At 38.8% G+C, this 22,636-nt stretch overlaps 2 protein-coding genes across 4 annotated transcripts in view; both read left to right on the top strand.

Annotated features, from left to right (window-relative positions):
- MRPS6 (mitochondrial ribosomal protein S6) overlaps positions 1-22,636 on the top strand; it is a 60,370-nt gene that overhangs the window by 20,147 nt on the left and 17,587 nt on the right. The window lies entirely within an intron of this gene.
- SLC5A3 (solute carrier family 5 member 3) lies at positions 2,394-4,992 on the top strand. The gene has a single exon (XM_003797052.3). The coding sequence runs from the start codon at positions 2,708-2,710 to the stop codon at positions 4,862-4,864; it is 2,157 nt and encodes a 718-aa protein (XP_003797100.1). The 5' UTR covers positions 2,394-2,707; the 3' UTR covers positions 4,865-4,992.

Genomic DNA, 22,636 nt, shown 5'->3' with positions numbered 1-22,636 from the left:
ACCCACTCTGCTTCCCACTAAACGAAAACAAAACACCTCGGGTGTTTCTCTCCTTTCTTTGGGCAACCTGGTAAGCTATGCTGTTGAGAAGAGTGACGCCTTCTGATGGGTGAGCCAGGAGGCTTCTCTGTGGAAACTGAAACGGTAGTTGTGAGTGTGGCTTGGATGTCAGGTGGCGGGGAGAGCTCTGTGGAAGGCAGGGCTTCTGAACTGCCAGAAGCAATTTCATTGTAATTGAGCTTCTCTTATTCTGAAACATCTCAAGGCACCCTTTTAAATAATTAATGCTTAATAGTCAATCTGATAAGATTTCATTAATAATTTAGGTGATTCCTTATAAATAATGTCAAGGTATTTTTTTTTTTTTTTAAAAACTTAAGCTTTTTTGGTGAGCTACTGTGGCCAAACCTATAATCCCTGGGGAGGCTGAGGTAGGATTGCTTGAGGCCAGGAGTTCCAGACCAGCCTGAACAAGAGTGAGACCTCGTCTCTATAAAAAATACAAAAATTAGCCGGGCCTGGTGGCACATACCTGTGGTCCCAGCTACTTGGGAGGCTGAGGCAGGAAAATGGCTTAAGCCCAGGAGTTTGAGGTTGCAGTGAGCTGTGATGATGGCACTGCACTCCAGACTGGGCAAGATCTTATCTCAAAAACCAAACAAAAAATCCAAATTAAGTTTTGGGAGTGGGGACGGTGGTCATAGAAATAAGACCAACTTAAGGGTTTGGCATATAAAGTGATAGAAATTTCAACTCTTTCTGTGTTTTTTGCTTTTGTCTTAACAATTTTATTTATGCCACTCCTTGATGTTTTTTAGGAAAAAATGAAAGAGGAAAGATACTAGTTAGTTTATTTAGCATACTTATGTAGTGCTTTATGCTTTAAAAAGGCATAAAGAGGAGGTTAGGTCATTTCTAACCAGGCAGCTTTATAAGTTAAGACCTAATAACCTCATTTGGGAGGGCGTTAGTATTTAGGCATTATGTCCAGCTTCTTTTCTTGCCAATGAGAAAAATGCTTTAAAAATTTTTAGTACTGCAATCTATTTTGAACAGTTTAGAAAAGAGGTGGGTTTAGTATCATATAGAACTTAAGTTTACTGCTGATTTTAAAAGGAAAATGCCTAGATTTATCAGAAAGCAACTGCTTTTTTTAAGCATGGAAAAGACATTTTACTCTCTGAGGTTGCCTAATTGCAAAAGGAGACATTGCTTAGAGAAGTTACCATGTGGAAGGGATTAGGTTGAATAAAAATGTTTTTCATACTGATCTGTTAGCTGCAGTTTCAATTAATGTCTGAGATTTAGAATTTGTCCTTTTTTTCTAAGAGAAGAACCATCAGATTAATAAATTTAAGTAAATGTTTGTTTTGCAGAGTGATTATCCAGGACTGAAAAATATCTGATTGGTTTACTGAAGTTTTTTTTTTTTTTTTTTTTTTAAGCTAATGGTCAACAATTGTCTTCTTTTTGGTGTGGAAGACATAATATTATTTTTCAGTTTTCCAGAAAACTTCTCCTCCCCCCTGCCTATATCTTTCAACAAAAAAGAGGAAAAAATACTCCATGAAATCAAACTTTGAGTCAGTGCCTTTATCCTCTTGGAGGTTCTTAGAAATACTACCTGATAAAAAGGAAGGGAAGGAGATTACCTTTTAAAAAGTTTTTTGTTTTTTGGGTTTTTTTAGTAGCACCAAGAGTGAAGCTTTTTAATAGAGCTGTAAGTTATATGTTTCTAGTTTGTTTTGCAGAATGCATCTCACAGGTTCTAATTACTATATGGTAGCTGTAGATGTTTACAGAAGGAGTTTAGTAGAGGTTTATAACAATAGATTTCCACAGACTGAGCCATATGTGGTGTCTGAGGGTAGATGTTAATACCTAGTAAAACACCACCTGCCTGTTCATCCAGGACTATAAATGGCCAAAAGAGTTAGTCCCAAACTCTGTTGGGATTCTTAGTATCCAAAGATTCATTTTTATGCTTTTATCATGTACAGTGTTTTCTGCCTTTTAGGGTGCTTTAAGATCTTAACAGCCTGCTCCAATCTGAGACAAGCATAGTGAGATAAGAAAGGGTAATGTCATGGTAGCCAGTTGCTACAGTTAGGCTACTGCCATTAGGTTCATAAATTTTTGTCCTTAGTTCAAAATGATAAATGTTCTCACTGACTTAAAGTACCAGCTACATACAATAGTATAGATTGCTCTTTGTTGTGGAACCGAAGTGTACTGTAAAAGTTTTTTGTTTCTTTTTATAAAGAATGTCTTGTTGCGCTGCATTTGCTAGACTGTTTGCTAGAAAGTTTCCTCATCGCGTGGTGAGACCCTCCTCTAATTCAATCTTTGTCTTTTGTCTTTGCTGCCTTGCAGGGTTGGTACAGTAGGCTTCACTAGACTTAGCTGCAACTCAGAATTTCTCCTCCAGCACCTGAGTAAATGCTGATGGTCTTGTGGAGAGTGGATTAAGAGTACGAGCTAAGTTCTCAATCCCAATTAAGAAGCGGAAAATTTAAACTGTCTCCTTCAAAGTTTATCACAACCACCACCATCAAGACAGCAAACCAAAGGACAAAGACTTTGACCTGCTGTGTTACTCTGTGTAGTCCAGTTCACGTATGGTTTACAGACTTGGCGGGGTTGCTAAAAAGTAAATAAAAAGTCGGACACTTCTGTCATTGGACGCTTTTATTCACAAGTTACCAGAATGAGGGCTGTACTGGAGACAGCAGACATTGCCATAGTGGCCCTGTATTTTATCCTGGTCATGTGCATTGGTTTTTTTGCCATGTGGAAATCTAATAGAAGCACTGTGAGCGGATACTTCCTGGCGGGGCGCTCTATGACCTGGGTAGCAATTGGTGCCTCTCTGTTTGTAAGCAATATTGGGAGTGAGCACTTCATTGGGCTGGCAGGATCTGGAGCTGCAAGTGGATTTGCAGTGGGCGCATGGGAATTCAATGCCTTACTGCTTTTGCAACTTCTGGGATGGGTATTCATCCCAATTTACATCCGTTCAGGGGTATACACCATGCCTGAATACTTGTCCAAGCGATTTGGTGGCCATAGGATTCAGGTCTATTTTGCCGCCTTGTCTCTGATTCTCTATATCTTCACCAAGCTTTCAGTGGATCTGTATTCAGGTGCCCTGTTTATCCAGGAGTCTTTGGGTTGGAATCTTTATGTGTCAGTCATCCTGCTCATTGGCATGACTGCTTTGCTGACTGTCACCGGAGGCCTTGTTGCAGTGATCTACACAGACACTCTGCAGGCTCTGCTCATGATCGTTGGGGCACTTACGCTCATGATTATTAGCATGATGGAGATTGGCGGGTTTGAGGAAGTTAAACGAAGGTATATGTTGGCCTCACCCAATGTCACTTCCATCTTGCTGACATACAACCTTTCCAACACAAATTCTTGTAATGTCTACCCTAAGAAAGAAGCCCTGAAAATGCTGCGGAATCCAACAGATGAAGATGTTCCTTGGCCTGGATTCATTCTTGGGCAGACTCCGGCCTCAGTATGGTACTGGTGTGCTGACCAAGTCATCGTGCAGAGGGTCCTAGCAGCCAAAAACATTGCTCATGCCAAAGGTTCTACTCTTATGGCTGGCTTCTTGAAACTTCTGCCGATGTTTATCATAGTTGTCCCAGGAATGATTTCCAGGATACTGTTTGCTGATGACATAGCTTGCATCAACCCAGAGCACTGCATGCAAGTGTGTGGAAGCAGAGCTGGGTGCTCCAATATTGCATACCCGCGCCTGGTGATGAAGCTGGTTCCTGTGGGTCTTCGGGGCTTAATGATGGCAGTGATGATTGCAGCTCTGATGAGTGACTTGGACTCTATCTTTAACAGTGCCAGTACCATATTCACCCTTGATGTGTACAAACTCATCCGCAAGAGTGCAAGCTCCCGGGAGCTAATGATTGTGGGGAGGATATTTGTGGCTTTTATGGTGGTGATCAGCATAGCTTGGGTGCCAATCATCGTGGAGATGCAAGGTGGCCAGATGTACCTTTACATTCAGGAGGTAGCAGATTACCTGACACCCCCAGTAGCAGCCCTGTTCCTTCTGGCAATTTTCTGGAAGCGCTGCAATGAACAAGGGGCTTTCTATGGTGGAATGGCTGGCTTTGTTCTTGGAGCAGTCCGTTTGATACTGGCTTTTGCCTACCGTGCCCCAGAGTGTGACCAACCTGATAACAGGCCAGGCTTCATCAAAGATATACATTATATGTATGTGGCCACAGCATTGTTTTGGGTCACAGGACTCATTACTGTAATTGTTAGCCTTCTCACACCACCTCCCACAAAGGAACAGATTCGTACCACCACCTTTTGGTCTAAGAAGAGCCTGGTGGTGAAGGAGAGCTGTTCCCCAAAAGATGAACCATACAAAATGCAAGAGAAGAGTATTCTGAGATGCAGTGAGAACAGTGAGGCCATCAACCATGTCATTCCTAATGGGAAATCTGAAGATAGCATTAAGGGCCTACAACCTGAAGATGTTAATCTGTTGGTGACCTGCAGAGAAGAGGGTAACCTGGTGCCTTCCTTAGGCCATTCAGAGGCAGAAACACCAGTAGATGCTTACTCCAACGGGCAAGCTGCTCTCATGGGTGAGAAAGAGAGAAAAAAGGAAACAGAGGATGTGGGCCGGTACTGGAAGTTCATTGACTGGTTTTGTGGCTTTAAAAGTAAGAGCCTCAGCAAGAGGAGTCTCAGAGACCTGATGGAAGAGGAGGCCGTTTGTTTACAAATGTTGGAAGAGACTCCACAAGTTAAACTAATACTAAATATTGGACTTTTTGCTGTGTGTTCACTTGGAATTTTCATGTTTGTCTATTTCTCCTTATGAACTTAAGGATATGGTGAGACACTAACTTAAAAAAATGCTGGTCTTTGGAAAAAAGTTATGTAACTGTTGCATCTCTCAGGCATTGTTTACGCTGTAGGTTTTAGCCAAAAGTTACTTAGCAAAAAATCATCTATGGATGAAAGTAAAGTACCTTCAACTTAAATGAAGCAAACTTAACAGACTGAATTGTGCAAATGTGGTTTAAAATTTTGCATACCAAAGTAAGGAGAGACCAGTTATTCTCATAGAGCACTTAGAGCAGAATATATGTTAAGATATCATGAATTAAGGTATACTGTCCGTACTGCCAAGTCTTGGCAGAGCTTATCATAAAGTAGTAGATTCACTCATTTCTAAGTTTTTTTCCTCTTGTCTCTGTAATTCCTACTACCATTAAAACACACACACACACACACCTGAATTCTTATACATTGAACAGTGAATTGCATACCGAAAATCTTAACTAATGTGTGTATGTGATACTCATTTCAAGACAAGTTAGTTTGCTGGGTTCATTTTGTTAGCATGAGCCTGTGGATTCTGGTTGCCAAAAGAAAGAATGTTTCCTGTAGGTATTTTTATACCAACAGTATATGGAATGTTGGGGAAAAAAACTTTGTTCCAGTTCCTTTTATTTTTCCTACTTTGAAGTTTAAGTCAACCACATTCAAATGGCCACCAAGTTTGTGAAGTGACATTGTGATTGTACTGTTAAGTGATCACAGGGAGATGAATGATCTTGCTGGTGGTACCCATATTAGTCAATCACATTGTTCATATCGTTTGGGAATTACCAGCCTCTAAGCAGTGTTTGATTAACTTATGGTAAACAAGTCATATCCACTAATTTTCTAGCTTTGTTCTTGTTATTTGGTGAAATTAGCCAAATACTTTCCCAAGTGGATCCAGCTGGAAGATACGCCCAGAAACCTAGAGAAAAATTGACACGGTCTTTGTGCGCCAGGTTGCTCTGCTTGATTAGATCATGATTTTGAGGTTGAGTTTTTAGAGGGAAAATTAAATTCTGATGTTATTAGGACTTGCCATCTGTACACAGTCTGTACTTTTTTGAGCAGGAAGATGTTTTAGTACAAATTGGCCATCAGTATCAGAACTCAGTGCGCACTTTGCTATGGGAAGATTGTGAATATAGTTTTTCTGTAGGATGGATAGCATGTTTGAGAGGTGCCAAGAACAAGAACTTCCGGGTTATTTGTGTGTCTCTTGGAGAGGACAACAGGACTGTGTAATTATAGGGCCCTGTGTCATGACATGGCTTGGGACCCAGTTACAGGTGGTTTCTTCATTGTGAGCACAAGGGTACAAAAGACGTTAGAGAAAAACTCTGCAGATTGTGTAGTTCTGCGTCCCTGTGTGCTCAGCATTGTCCTTTGTCCTCCATAAAAGATGAAGGAAGCAAATTGTGTATGTATCTACTTTCTTTTTTTGACTTTTAGTCTCTGATACTTTTTAAATTGCATGATTTTACTAAGCTTGTATTTAGGGAAGATTAATTTTATAGACATTTTGTAGATTTTGAATCAATACTCAGTCCTGATGACTTTAAATTTTTTGTAATCTATAAACTAATTTCATTATGGTGGGCTCACTTGTCCAAAGTTGATTTTAGAAATTATTAGGTAGCATAATGTCTTTCTTCCCATCTTCAGGAGGCTTCCTGATGGACTGAGTCTATAGATGAGGAATTTACTCATGTGAATAGCATGTATTTCTGAAGAGCTTAGAGTGCCTTGTAGAAGTTTTTTCTGAATTTCATTCTTGAGGTTATAACGTGGGGCCAAATCGAGACTATCCTTTTCTTGTAAGGAGGTTGAGGCTGTGACATGTACAATGTTACAAAGTCTATTTGGGAGGAACAGTAACCAGGTCTCCAAATCTGGATTAATGGTTTGTCCAGAAATGCCCAAACAAATGGTCTGTCCATGTTTTGTCCTATTTTCTCAAAGGAACTATTTTCCCTTTGAGAGAATCTTTTTAGTATTTGAGAACACAATAGGATCTTGATTTTTTTTTCAAATTGACATTAATTGTAGGAATTAAAATTTTCTTTGATCCTGAACACATTGGTGTGTTAATTCAGCTGTGAGAATTGACATACTGGCTGGGCAGCCTTCCTATTTCTTCTGTATACTGCGCAAATGAATAAGAGGTGTTTATGAGGACCCCTCCTTTATTTAACATTGAGTCCTAATAGTTTGGAGTATTAGGGTCACCCCACTTCTCTGTTGTCTTAGTAAGATACATAAAATCTATCATCTTGTGTCTATTTGTGTGTATATAGCAGTAGGTCAAGTTTAGAGTACTAATGTCTGTAAATATGGAATGACTATTAGCATATTCATTAGGATTGTTTATTATTGCCAGTATAAACATCACTTTATTTAGACTGAAGTCCCTGAAGCTTGTCCTTATTGCTTCCCAGTAATAGATAATGTGCTTGAGTAAGTATGTGAATTGCTGATTGCAACTTCATTTCAGGGGCCAAACTTCAGTCTGTATTTCATTAGAATGATTGTTCCTGGAATGATAGATATATGGACTTTCTTAAGCTAGCAGACTGTTCCTACTTTACATTGACTAAAAATGATGACATTGCTCTTCATACATTAACATGTATATATATTAGCTCAAGCTAAGGTTCAGAGTTGACCAAGAGTGATATTGACTAAAGTGGTAGCTAAAAGTCAATGAGGTAAGGACACTGGTCTTCAAAGGTAGAGGAAAATATTGTCTAATGGTATCCCAGTTGTTTTCTCAGGCACTTTTAGTCTGAAGATCTGATAAGAAGGGCTTATTACATTGGTATGCAGAATGATTATTGGCTCTTTGTGTCACCTTTGATTTCTGAAGGTCATTTATGAGTGTTCTGTCCTGCCCACCCCAAGAGAGTCAATATTTGAGCCAATCTCTTCTTTTCCCTTGGGAGGTTATCCCTTTTTCCTTAGATTAGAGAAGTGCTGTGTCCTTTGGCCTATTTTCAATAGATCCCATCTCCCAGGGCTTCCTTTTCAGTTGACTCAAAGGATCCATTGTCTTTTTGCACAGAGAGGCTGGCCAGGGTCATGTAGCCGGAGCTCTTGGGGATGATACCCAAGAAATTCGCAGGGACCCATCATTGTTCACCTTTGAAGATCTGAGTTGGGAGGGTTGTCACCCACTTGTCTACACCCTCCCACCCCACCCCCTGAGGCTGAGCAAGGGGTTAAAGTCTTATCAGGGCAATTAGCCTTTTAGTTTCTGTATTTGCAGTCTAGGCTTTTTTCCTTCCTTCTAGTTACATGTATCTTCCCCTTTCTCCTTGGACATCTTTTAATGTAGTCTAGGGGTTACTCTCATTCTGCATCACCAAATAAACCAGCCCTTGTTAGTTATAGAAGGTTAGGTCCTTCAGTGTTCCCACTGGGTGATGTTAGGCTTATTCATTCCCTTATTCTCTACTCTCCTTTCTCATTTTCATTTGAGGTATGATGACTAGACAGGAACCATATGGGTGGTGACACCCAGTTTCTAGGTTTGGGTTGAGAGAAGATGTGTACAAGCCCATTTATTTCTCTTACGTGACTGCAGTGACTTGGCAGGACAAAATTTTCCCAGGAAATCAAAAACTAAGTGAGATGCTGATATGAACCTGAATGATACAGACTTTAACAAGTTGTTAAAAGACAAGCTTAGCTTAAAATCCACAGGTGTGGAAACATAGTAATTGGATTCTAGAACTTGAAGTATCATGGCTCTCAGCTAGTTAAAACCCCTCCCCATTAAAAATTAGGGTGTCAATGAATAAGATCCAGCTTGTTATGCACTGGTTTGACATTAAGTATTATAAAGTATAAATCCATTAACACCCTTGAGGTTAGAAATGACTGATTTTTGAGAGTGATAATTTAGTAGAAAAATGTAGTATTAAATTCTCATTGACCAGGTAGTCCTTTCAGTGTTGATGATCAGGCTGAGCAGACTTTACAGATATGTTTCTCCTTGTGTATACACATTGACCACCCAGAGAGACTGGGCTTTCTCATGTCTTCCTTCACGTTGCTGCTTTAGTTCTTCACCTCTGCTAAGTTTCGCACTTAGCAGAGTCCTGTTTTGATCTTTAGTCAGCTTGGTGCACTTTCAGGCATTTCGTCATGGTGTGCGAAAGTGCTGTTTTGCCCCTGTATTGAGGACTTTGATCTAAATAATGATTCATTAAATACAGTTGTGTTTAATAAAGTTACTAAAATTCTTCTAGCTTAAACTGTTAATTCTTGAGCATGATTTTCTCAGACTTTGTTGATTAATAATGGAAGCATTAATTATTCATCAGTATTTAATTTTCAAAATTCCTTTTTCAGAAGTTATGGAGAGAGCAACAGTGAAAATTCGTACTTGTCCCTTTGGAATGATGGTGTCAGACAAAGCCCAGAGAGGCAGTGGAGTTTGGTTTGAAGCCAAACTTGTTCCTATAGTAATTGAAGGTAAAAATTTGGAACTAGTTGGCATATAGAGAAACACTTTTGTACTAGTACAATCTATGAAGCTAGATTGCATAAATAGTAATCTTGATTCCTAGACTTGGTTGACTCACCTCAGGGCTCAAATTCCTTTCCCTCCATTTTAAGTCACTTCTGAATTTGGAATGTTTTCATCAGACTCTTTCCTCTGTTGGATACTTTAGCTGTTAAGCCGTTTTGGCTCCTGGGAGAGAAGGTAACTGAAATTCAAAGTAATTAGTAGGCTTTGTCCATGCTGAGTCCCACACCATTTTACTCACTTCATCATATAAATACATACTTTTTAAACTCTTTAAACTCCTCTGTCTTCTCAGTGCTGGAAATAAGGCTTTAAACTACTGATTCACTTTTAAAGGAATGTTGTGAGAATTGATGAAATTTGTGTTTCTGTTTTCATCTCAACTCCTTTATAAAAGGTGGGATTTAGTTTTTATTTTGGGGTAAGTACCCTATTTATCTGATAACCAACAGTTGTAACCATTTGGCATATATATAGTCTTTTTACTCAGAAATAAGGTTTGCTGTATCTGCATCATTACTAATCTCATGCACTTTACTTTTTAGGGGGGGTACCATGTGTAATCCAAGGCTGTTGACTAAAACCAGGAGTGTCCAGCCTGCCGCCATGCTGATTTTGTGAGGACTTTTGCTGATCTATGGTGTCAGATATCATGAAAAATATGCATGGACCTTTTTTTAGCTAATCAGCTTTTGTTAGTGTTTGTGTATTTAGTGTGTGGCCCTAAGGCAAGTCTTACTCTTTCAGTGTGTAGCAGAGGGAAAATAAAAGGTTGGACACCGTTGACTTAAACTAGTAACTTAATGTTAACCACTCTTAAATTTGGTTACCTGGACCCACAGCTGGTTTGAAAAGAGGGATGCTAGAATAAAGTAAACAACTACCGAACAAGTCAAGACAAAACATAGTGGTCTCAGATTCTTCCTAGTTATAGGAGCAAGGTTTTGCTTTGTGCCATAATTCTTGCTTGTGATAAAGAAGCCCTGGCATCTCTCTTGAAGCTGGCTTATGGTCAGTGAATTCTGCAATAAGGGAAATACATACTATAGTGCTTTTTAACAATAGCATTGGTTGGCAGTAGAGATCCACAACCTAATTTACCTTGGTAAATTTACTCCGTTCTCTAGTGCTGCTGGATAAAGGAGTGTTAGAATGTTTACTTTTTTATTGCTTTTGGACAAAACTAGCCCACACAATTTTTTAAAGTTATCAGTGTAGTTTACCCTTCTGTAAGTGGAGTATTTGTTTATAACTCAGTTTTTTTATGTAATAATTGGAAAGTGAAACTAGGCTTATTACTATTATTGAAATCCCAAATTGACAAAGACCAATATATATATGGTATTCCATACTAAAAACTAGCTTAAGAAATTTATATTTGTATTAGTGCCTTGTTGCCAGTATTGACTCTGCTAGTTTGCACCTTTCCCGTTCTAATTTGTTATTCTTTGTCCTCTTAATTTTTGTTATAACTAGTGAAGGAAGTTAAATCATACTTACATCCTTTACATGCAGCCTTTATTTAGGGTCAGTGAAACCAGGTAGCTCTATATTCGTTTTGCAGCCTAAATGTTATTTATTTGTCTTTTTGTTTCTTACATATCCATAATAAAAATTTCACTTACATGCTGTGAAGTATTTTAATTTTGTTTTTCCATTATAAGTTTGATAGGTATATTTGAGAACAGTTTATATTCCATGACAGAGAAAAAACTAAATTCCATAGAAAGCACAAAATTGTGTTCACACATGTACGTATCCACACTCGAAAGCACAAGACTGATAGTATTCTCAGTATCCCACAAGTGCCAGCCATAAAACCCAGCAGATGTTTGTCTCAGAGTTGTTACGAAGATGGTGTTGAAAGCCCGAGACAGTATGATACCTAAGTTTTGGGTCCTAAATGTTCAGAGTAATAATTTGATGGAAGGAGAGAATACAAATGTCAATGCCGCAATTCTGTTTTAGGGTTACTAGCTAAAATGGGGTCTGTAGGCCCCTTCCCACACTTTGTATCTAAAGAAACAGGGATAGATGCCTCGGGTTTTGGTAAGTGGAACAGGTGACACGTTTGCTTGAAGCTGTAGTGAGTGGAGTTGGTGAGTGGAACAGGTGACATGTTTGCTTGAAGTTTAGTCAGTGGAGTTTTTTTTCCTTTTTTTAAATCTTAAATCTTTAGGAAATGTTCCCCTCTCATCCCCATAACAAGGAGAAATTCACACTTTAATAGGGCAAACACTATTTGTCTTTAATTTCTGTGTAGGTTTCTATGTAAGAAATGAAGGTACGAATTTTGTCCCCATATGCTTGGCTGCTTTATTTTAATAGGAGACTTGATCCAAGTATTCTGAGCATTTAACTAATTCTGAAACAGATTTGCCAAATGAACTATTTTGCTTTTCACAATGGCACTAGGATCCTAAAGGATTCTTTTACTTGTCCCATTTCAAGACTTGGTGAAATGAGGTCTGTCAATGTGCCTGCAGAAGAGGAGAATGCTTTCCTTCCACTTGGCATTGCACTTAACTCGACCCCTCACCACCTCTGAGGAGTCCACAATATCAAGTATGAATATAGATCTTTGTCATAAATTTTGCCCATATGTCAGAAGATACAATTAACAGAGCAGAAGAGGCTACTTTTATTCTTACTGTTTTCTGTTTTGTATATTTGTCTTTTTAGGGGAATGCTTGGTCCACTCTAAAACATCTAGAACTAAGATCGTAGCTGGTGTATACTAATGTGATATGTTTTACAAGAGTTAACATTTTGAGGAGAGAGTCCTCCTTCTAGCACAAAGCTAGCCAGGTGTGTACATATGTTATTCGAGAATGCAAAACCCAGGCTTGGGGGAATGAGGGGAAGAGGAGTACCAGAAACGCAGGAAAAAAGTTTGAGGAGCATCCTTGGCTTGGCAGTATGTGATAGTGCAAAGCAGTTATAACTTGTTAATCCCATGTATTAAGTATTGTCTGCCTTGGAATGTTTTAAATTTAAAATAGTTTGTAAGAACTTTTAAGAAAGAATGCTTTCTTCAGGCATTTGGCAAAAACATGTTTCAGTTATAATTCCATGGGAAATGCTTTAATTAGTTTAGGTGAAAAGTAGTCCTATCGGTGTAAATATGTATAATTAGAATTTTCTAATTTCACTGTGAGATCTCTAACTCTTGAGTGGCAAACAGATCAAGTCTTTTGCTCATGGACTTTTCTGTGGGGTTGTTAAGATGCAAAAGCTTTATTTTTTTTAATAATGACATATTACGTTAGTGTCAGATAATGGTATGGAGTCTGTTCCCTGCTTTCCCCTCCATGTTACTTCGGTTTATAGATTGCCAGCAGAGTTCAGAAATAGAGCAGGGATTTACCCATTCTTTACATGGACATCCCATTTTCTGTTGTCCAGATCTATGTTGGCAATCACATATGAACTGTGTTATGCTTCTCAGTCCTTTTTTTCTTTTTTGATAAGATGGATATCAAAAATAGTTGCTGTGCAAAAGTTAGTAGTCTTCTTCAAGAAGAAAACCAATTCCTTTTCTATAATAATATCCTGTGAAATTGCTTCATTCATTCATCCATTTTTAAGCCAAATGTCAGCAGAATACTGCTGCTTTTATCTAGTAATTTTGATATGTAAGTATTAATGCATTTTTAAAAGATGTCTACGTAGAAAAATGTTTTTCCCAGTGTCTTGCCTGTTATGCTTTGTTCACACTTTCTGTAAGAGGCCAGTCAGAGCACTGGGGGTGTGTGTTGTGTACATGTATCATTTTAGTCTGTTAGGCATCGTAGACCAAATGTGATTATAAATGAAGTTGATAAACATTGATTTTGTTATTGGTGAGTTTTTTGAATTGTAAACTGATTTTAAATTTACCCTTCATTGTCCACAGCTATTTAATTTTAAGATTTGACTGATCAGATCCATCTCATTGTACAATGTTTTAGGTGTTAGCAGAAAGTAGAATTTGTTATAAATAACCAGATTACTTCAATATTAAAAGGAATACGATTGAAATTGTAGATTTAAGATTGTTAATCATTCATGACAATTCTAACTTGACTGTCCTAACCTATTGTGTACAATTTGATTTTTTAAATTGTAGACATGTATGATCTTAGTTTAATGTGTTTTTAAAAAGTGTTACTGTTTAAAACAAATGAAAAAAATGAAGCATATCTGCTATAAAGAGCTGTCAGTTTTTGTTACTGACTCTGTAAAATACACTGTTTTTTGTGTACTGTGTGTTATTTTGCCAGCTGCTGCATTAGCCTTCAAAAGTATTTGGAAACTTCAGATGAACTGCGTTTCTTGCAAAGTATATTCCTTTCTGTGGTATTTTGTCCTGTAACTGAAGTATAGTAATTATTTTATGGAAATGTTAGCAATTCTGTACCAACTTTGAATAAAATGAAAACTTTATATTTCTGTGATTATGTTCAGTATGAATACATGTCTACCCTCCAAATTTATGGTATCCTCAGACTTGGAGAGGTTGTACCTCCATTTCTTTTCTCTGTTGACTCATGAACAGTGTCTAGAGCATTTGCCCTCCTGACGTATGTACAGCACTATGGTTTTTTTCACTTATAATTTTGAAATACTTTGAAATTACAGGAAAGTTGTAAGAATAGAATGAAGAATCATTCACATTGTAGAATATAACCTATTGTGACATTCGCTTTGTCCTCTTGAATCATATATATTTTTTTCTGAACCATTTGCAGACATCAGTCCTCTATACCCCCTAAGTTTTTTGGGGTGTATTTCTTAAGGGCAGTCATTCATAATTACCAAACTCTGGAAAGTGATTTCTAATCCAAAGATACTCAGACGTTGGCTGGTTCCAGTAATTTGTTTATTAACTCAAGTTTTTGCCAGTTGATTGCATTTACCTTTTACGTCTCATCTCCTTTAATCTGGAACAGTTCCTTGGCTGTCTTTGTTTTTTACCATATTAACTTTTTTTTTTTTTAAAGTAATACAGGACAGTCCTTCCCCAGTAGGGTTCATCTGTTAACTGATTATGAGGCTCTGCATTTTTGGTAGAAATATAACAGTTGTGAGTGATGATAATGTCCTCAACCCTTCACATAGGGAGGCAAGTGAGGTGTTGTCTTAATGTTGACATTAACTTTGATACTTGGTCAAGGTAGCACCCACCAGGTTTCTTCTCTGTCAAGTTCCTGTATTTCCTTTTAATAGTTAGTAATTGTGGGAGATAGAGACTATAAAAAATATCCTGTTTCTTATCAAACTTAATCCCTAGTTTTAGCATCTGTAGTAATTCTTGGCTTCAGTTACTATAATAGCTAATTTTCTGAAGTCTTCTTTTGGGAAGAGCATACTGAACTCAGCTTCCCTGTTTCTCATTTATTTGTAAGAACTCATAGATTATTCTATTCAGTAGATTATAATCCATTATTATCATTATTTTGCTCAAATGTTCTCAGATTTAGCTTTCAGGATAGTTCTTTGTCCTTTGTGACATGTTCCCATCAGTTTTTGAGCACCTATTTTTCAGCACAAAAAGGTGTTCCAAGCTCAGCTTTCCTTTCCTTTGCTTTTTTGGCCCATTCTGGGGTTTGGTCTGCATTAATAGGGAGTGGTCTGGGTGTGCTTATTCCTGCAGTCCTGACTTCTGGGCCCTGTTAGTGTACAGAGCTAGGAAATTCATGTGTAGTCATGCACTGCTAATGCTGTGATGGTCAGTGATGGATGCCTATGGGACAGTGTACCCTTGAGATAATGGAGCTGTAAAATTTCTATTCCCTAATGACATGGTAGGGTGGTAGCACAGCACTTGAGTTTGTGGTGGTGCTGGTTTAGGTAGACCTGTTGTGTCTTATAAAAGTGCATAGTGAGGTCCTAGGCTTTCACGGTCACCCACTGACTTACCCAGAGGAGTTTCCAGTCCTGTAGGCTCAGTTTTGGTGTCCTTTACAGGTATAGCATTTTTCATTTTTTTATACCTTATTTTTACTGTCCCTTTTCTATATTTACATACACCTAGATATACAAATACTTAGCAGTGTGTTACAATTGCCTTCAGGACAGTGACATCTGTGTGGTTTGTAGCCCAGAAGCTATAGGCAATACTGTGGGGCCTAGGTGTGTGGTAGGCTGCACCATCTAGGTTTGTGTAAGCATCCATTAATGGTCACTTAGCAATAGAATCACCTAGAGGGCGCGCCTAGATGTCATGTCTCCCATCATTAAGTAAAGCATGTGCCATCTGCAGATGCTTCCAGTTCTAAACCAGCACTGTAGGCTTTCTCTTATCCTTACCCATTCTGTGTTCCTGTCACCCTTCTCCAACCATGAGAAGTTTGCTAATATTGATACAACTTGTTTTTCCCTTATCTTACTGTCTCATAATTAAAATTTTTACATGTCAAAAATCTTTATTTTATCTCATCTGTTCGAAAATTTGACTGAATGGAGAGTTGTAGGCTGGAAAGCACTTTTCATCAGAAATTTGGAAGCATAGAGCATATTTTTCTAGCTTCTAATCACTGTGTTCTGACATTTCACAGGTATGTATGTCCCTTTTTCCTTCACTATAGTTGGCATTTGTGAGTCTCCTCTGCTTTGTCCCACTGGGGACACCTTATCTCTTAGACTTCTGGACACTTAGTTTTATAAATCTTCTCTCTTTTTTCATCTCTTTTTGCTCTTTCTAGGGAAGTTTCTAAACTTCATCTTCTAATCCTTCTGTTGAGAGAATTTTTCAGAAATTCCTGTCAGGTTTTTAATTTTAAGAGCTCTTTTGTTCCCTGATTTTTTTTTTTTTAATAGCCTCTTGTTCCTGTTTTGCTGTATCTTCTGTCTTTGAAGATACTATAGTTGTCTTCTTTGACATTACTTACTGCAAGGTAGTTTTTTTGCTCATATTAGTTTTAATTTTAAAGGGTTTTCTCTGATGTATGCTCATCCACGGTTGTCTATTTATATGTAATGGGTGAAGGAAAACTGAGCTGACTGTGTGGGTGGAGAGGCCATCATAGCTGAGTCTGCACAGCCTGGCTGTTTGTTGGGTATGTCCCGTGGGATCTTTATAACAGGGTCATGTTCCCTGAAAAGTCTTGGGTTTAACTGAAAGGTAAAAGGTCTGTGCCATCATTCTGACAGCCAAATAAGGAAAGAGTGCAGGGTTCCCAGCGTGTAGTCCGTATTTTTTCTTAATCCCTTTTTGGTACAATACTCCCACTTAACAGCTGTGGATATGTCCTCCAGTCCAGAGATTTCCTTCTGTTTTTTCTACTCCAGAGAATAACCTACAAATAAACATCTAGAGACCCGAACTTTGGACCACCCGTGTTTATCTTAATCTTACTTTACCCCGTTTTTCAGAGGTGCCCATGTTGATTTGATCAATTCTTGTAATTTCCTATTTTTGCTTTTCTCCATCTACTTCCTTCTTCCAAAATTGTATTGCTACTATTCCTTCTTTTTTTAATCTGTCACATTCTAGCAGGGTTGTACCTGAAAAAGAAAATCTATGTACAATATGTACATTTATCAAAACATCACATTATCCACCTCGAATACATGACATTTTTGTCCGTTGCACCTTAGTAAAGCTAAAAAAAAATCCCTTTGCAGTAGTTCTGGTAGGTTTTCAGAGGGAGCATCATTAGATGCTGGTGTTGCATCCTCCACCTTGCCTGAAAGTCCTGGAGTCTACTCACTTAGCCTTGAAGGTTGAAATTTCAGAGCCTTCCTGAAAGAGTATGTCGACTAGCAGAAACACAGAGCCATGAAGAAGGTTCACATTTGAAGGGGCTATATAGTTGTTTTGTTTTGTATGAATCCCACTCATCAAAGCCTCCCCCTCTCACCCCACCCCTTTTTGAGACAGGGCCCTGCTCTGTCATCTTGGCTAGAGTGCAGTGACCTTGTCATAGCTCCCAGTAGCCTCAACTCTTGGGCCAAAGTGATCTTCCTGCCTCAGCCTACCAAACAGCTGACAATTCTTAATATAGAGATTGGGTCTCACTGTGTTGCTCAGGCTGGTCATGAACTCCTAGACCCACGCGATCCTCTTGCTTAAGTGGTAGGAGTACAAGCAAGAGCCACTATCCTTGGCCCATCATGCCTCTTTTTTTTTTTTTTTGGAGATAGAGTCTCACTCTGTTGCCCAGGCTAAAGTGCTGTAGTGTCCTTAGCCCATCTCATGGCAGCCTCAACTCCTGGGTTCAAGTGATCCTCCTACTTTGGCCTTCTGAGTACCTGGGACTACTATAGTAACTGGGGCTTTGAGGCTGGCCACAACACCTGACGAAGTTTTTCTTTTTAGTAGAGATAGGGTCTCACCTATTCTGAGCTCAAGAGCTCCACCTGCCTTGGCTTCCTAGAGTGCTAGGATTACAGGTGAAGAGCCACTGTGCCCAGCCTATTGAAGCATTTTTATTGTGTCATATATTTAACATATTCAAGCCATCAAACAACGCAGATGTCCAGCATGGAGGTTGCAGTTGTACTGTGCCTTAAGTTCTGCACATGCACCCGGGAACACTGAATTAGTGAGTTACGGGGCCATTGCTCCTGGTGCAAATAAATAAGGGTTGATTTGTTTGAATCACGTCATTTTTGTCAACTGATCAATATGTAACTCCCCTCAACGTATTCTGTTTAAAGACAACCATATTTACTATATATTATTGATCCTACAGCACTAAAACCTGTGCCTGAATGAAGCTTATCACACGTTTTCTCCCCAAGGCATGTTACAACCTTATACTTAGGAATGCAGCACTGTGAGAGCCATTTTAAGTAGTAAAGTCACTACCAAAAAGCAAACAAACATGAGAAACTTGGCACTAAGTAGATTACAAAAAGGACGCTTGATTAAGGTATGAGAGTTGAAACAAAAAAGGCAGAATGTCACCTTGTTCAACCTGAAGTAGGAATGCGTGTAGTAGCTCAGACTTTCCACCACTCTGTATGTGTGTGTCTGCAGATGACTGCCTGTGTGCTGGGAGTGTGGATTTTTCAGAAAGTTATCATTTTAAGTGGTTTTCTTATTGACCCCAAGTCTGTCTCTTTTACTCCCAAGTTCTGCCTGTGAACTGTTATCTTTTCGTTATTTGAAAATAGATACTGAAGATGAATGTATTCTTAAGTCTCAGAATAAGGCTGAACCTTAAAACATGTATTTACTTACCACTTTGTTTTTTGTTTTTTTGCTTTTTGCTGGATGACTTTCAGGCAATTGAGGTCCCTTTTCATGTATGGCCTCCAGGTTGAATTCAGTCTTCCTAGTGGATTTGTCGTAACATTCCCTGTACACACTAGGGAATGAGCATGTACCCCATTTTTCATTTTGTCCCAAGAATTTTTAGATGTTAGAGGCACCATCCAGGGTTTCTGTCTTACCTCTGTTCCCATTTCTGTCTTTCATCTTGTTTGTCCCTGGTTCCTTTGCTTTGCATCTTTATTTTTAATAGGTTGTGTGTTAGCTTAATTGTGTATTTCTGCCTTTCAAGAAAAAAATGTTGCTTTTTTCCTCTTCGCTTACTCTTTTTTCCTTAAATTTTATGACTCAGTTTAATTCTCCTTTCTAGTTGGAGTAAGCATCTCTCAACTCTCCATTTATCCTTTGACTTACATGTTTATCAGATGTTTACTGAACATGTGCTGCATACCAGGTTCTCTGCATCTCCAGCATCTAGTAAAGATGAGTTATGAGGCAACCATGAAGAGGTTTAGTTCAGGGAAGGGGATGGACTCCTGAATAATTGTACACTTACACGATATATGTGGAATAAGAGAGAGATATATGGGATTGCAGAAGAAAGGTACACTTATAGAAAATGCCAAACAAGTTGAAACTTGCACAGGTGAATCAGGACACTGTCGACTATGTTTCTTGAAAGTAAAATAATGAATCGTAACAGTCTGTCTCAAAACTTTTGTAGTAACCTATGTCTATAATTCACCCATTTCAAGTGTACAATCCAATGGTTTTTAGTTCACAGTGCAGACATCACTACAATCAATTTTTAAATATTTATGTCACCCAAAAAGGAAGGTCCATAACCATTAGTCACTCCTCCTTCCTCCCTCCCTACACTCTCCCTCCCCTCAGCCCAGGCAACCACTTAACCTACTTTCTGTCTGTATATATTTGCCTATTCTGGACATTTAAAAAAATACTCCTCTTGTTTATATCCTTTGACTAACATCTCCAAATCCTCCCTCTCCCTCCCCTTAAGCACCTAAGCCTCTGGTGACTGCCATTTTGCTGTTTCCTTCTGTGAGATAAACTTTGAAATTTCACACGTGAGTGAGATCTTATCCATCTTTGCCTGGCTTATTTCACTTAGTATTATTCAGGAAAATGCAAATCAAAATCAAACCCATATTGAGGTATCTTCTCATTCCTGTCAGGATGTCTATTATCAAAAAGACAAAGATAACAAGTGTTGGCAAGGATGTGGACAAAAAGGAACCCTTAAACACTGCTAGTGGGAATGTAAATTAGTACAGCCGTTATGGAAAACAGTATGGAGCTTCCTCAAAATATTAAAAATAGAACTACCATGCAATCTAGCCATCCCACCGCTGGTGTTATATGCAAAGGGAATGAAGTCAGTATTGAAGGGAGATCTGTAGATCTATACCCCATGTTTATTGCTCCAGTAGTCATAATACCTGAGAAAGAAAATGTATCTATACACAGTATAATAGTATTCAGCCTTTAAAAAGAATGAAGTCAGCTTGGCTCAGTGGTTAGGGCTGCCAGCCACATACACTGGGGCCAGCAGGTTCGAACCTGGCCCGGGCCAGCCAAACAACAATGACAACAACAAAAAAATAGCCAGGTATTGTGGTGGGTGCCTGTAGTCCCAGCTACCTGGGAAGCTGAGGCAAGAGAATTGCTTAAGCCCAAGAGTTTGAGGTTGCTGTGAGCTATGATGCCACTGAGGGCGACATAGTGAGACTGTCTCATTTAAAAAAAAAAAAAAAAAAAGAACCTAGTGAACTTGTTAAGTGAAATGAACCAGGCACAAAAAGCCATATCACGTGATCTCAGGTGTGGAATCTAGCAAGGTTGGTGGATGTTTTCATTCTTAGAATTCCTTTATAGGTTTATGCCCTTCCTTTTCCCTGATCTTCAGTGTAGAGGAGTTTGTTAAAAGCTTCCTCCCTAGTTGATGGACACACTTTTGGTGTATTATTCAGCAAGGTGTGCAAATGTGACTCTGGGCAAAGCCCATGCTTGTAATTTTATCAAGGCATAATTTAAAAAACTTCTCTTAACTCAGTCAAATACCTGGTATTTTTGCTGAACCTTACCAATTGTTTAGACGCAGGGCTTCTTGTATCAGCCGTGGTCTCTACAGTCTGAATGCTTTGTGAATCTTCCTTCCCCTGGTCTCCTCATTCCAGTAATGTCTCCCTCCACCCTGGGAAGTGGTGGAGGTGGAAGGCTAAGGCAGGGGACTGAACTGTGCATGCAGGAGAGCAGTCCGGAGACAGGTTTCTCAGTGATGTCTGCCTGATTCCTGATCTTGCTATCTGTTTCATATGCTTTGGCATTTCATTTACTTGCTGCCATAGTAACCAGGACTCCTGGCAGTCTTCCTGTTTCCCATCTTTTATTCATCTGTGTAGTGCATCTGAAAGGGGATGGGGAAGATAGAAATGGAAACCTTGTAGAAGAGGATTGTGGGCTTCAGAACGTCCTCAGGATAGCAAGCAGGATACCTTAATGTTTGCATTGTTTCCACCTGATGAAGTAGTATTTACAGCAAGTAGTCATCTATTGGGATTGTCATTTCTACATTTCTCATTCAGAAGGACTCCAGTGTGAAGGGGTGAACTTCCGTGTTCCTTAACTTCGGATTGGAGAAGATCATTGCTTAAAATCCTTATAAACTGCAATTCAGCCAGAATCATTCATTTTGGAATGATGAGAAGCCAACCAACTTCTCACTAGAGTATGATTCTCACCTTTGTTGGTACCTGGGGGAGCTTTAACAAAAAATTTTAGTGTCTAGAATTTTTCAATCCGCAGGTCAATTGGATTGAAATAGCTTAGGTGAGACACAGGTGTAGATAAGTTTTTTGGGGGATTTATGTGCAAAAAAAATTTTTTTTTTTTTGAGACAGAGTGTCACTTTATTGCCCTCTGTAGAGTGTCATAGCTCACAGCAACCTCAAACTCGGGCTCAAGAGATTCTCTTTTGCCTCAGCCTCCCAAGTAGCTGGGGCTACAGGTGCCCGCCATAACACCCAGCTACTTTTGGAGATGAGGTCTCACTCTTGCTCAGGCTGGTCTCCAACCTGTGAGCTCAGGCAATTCATCCCCTCGGCCTCCCAAGTGTTAGGTTTACAAGCGTGAGCCACTGTGCCCAGTCTTATGTGCACATTTTTAACTAGACAGAGGGTTGGCACCCCTAAGCCCTATATTATTCAAGGGTCAACTAGCTTAACGACTGGAAGCTTTATTGGCATGTATTTTGTATGTTATAGGTATGATATATACTGTATTCTTGAGTAAGCTGGAGAAAAGGCAAGATTTTTCAGATTGTTGTAAATCTTCAAAATATTTTACAGTTTTATTTAATTAAATAAAAATCTTCATGTAAGTGGACCCATGCAATTCAAACCCATGTTGTTGGGGGTTAACTGTATAATTGGCTCCTGTCTCTTCTTTCCCCTCCAGCTCTCCTACTTTTTTTTTTTTTTGAGAACAAGGTCTTACTCTGTTGCCCAGCCTAGAGTGTGACAGTATCTTCATAGCTCACAGTAACCTCAAACTGCTGGGCTCAAGTAATCTTATTTCCACAGCCTCCCCAGTAACTGGAACGTACAGGCACCCACCACTATGTCTGGCTTCCCCTATTTTTTAAAGTCTGTTAAAAACTACTTGTTAAGCCTTTGTTCAGTAGCTACTCCATATTTGTTATAAATGTCCCATTAAATACTATTTGTAAGCAAAATAGTAGAGGAGTTAAATTTTCAAAAGTGTTTTTTATCTTTTACCTTTTAAAAAGTCTGTAAAAGTTAACTTTTCTAGTCAGTTCCAGCTAGGGCCCATATTGGTAAATAATCATATTTGAACATATATTTTTGTATCTTTGTTTTTTAGTGTTGGAAGCCTGATAATGTTTATAACTTAATTACCTAGAAGACTACAACTCGTGATTCAACAAATTGTGAGGCAAAAGTAGTTCACTTGACTCAGAAATACTTGATGAAGTGGTTACTGTGGACCCAGATCTA

This window comes from Otolemur garnettii, unplaced genomic scaffold (genome assembly GCF_000181295.1).
Source record: "Otolemur garnettii isolate 467f Iridium unplaced genomic scaffold, OtoGar3 scaffold00111, whole genome shotgun sequence".
Taxonomy (NCBI): domain Eukaryota; kingdom Metazoa; phylum Chordata; class Mammalia; order Primates; family Galagidae; genus Otolemur; species Otolemur garnettii.
This window is presented reverse-complemented; position numbering and strand designations above follow the sequence as displayed.

Excerpts from the sequence above, each read along its gene's own strand:
- SLC5A3 (XM_003797052.3), top strand. The coding sequence starts at position 2,708 with ATGAGGGCTGTACTGGAGACAGCAGACATTGCCATAGTGGCCCTGTAT.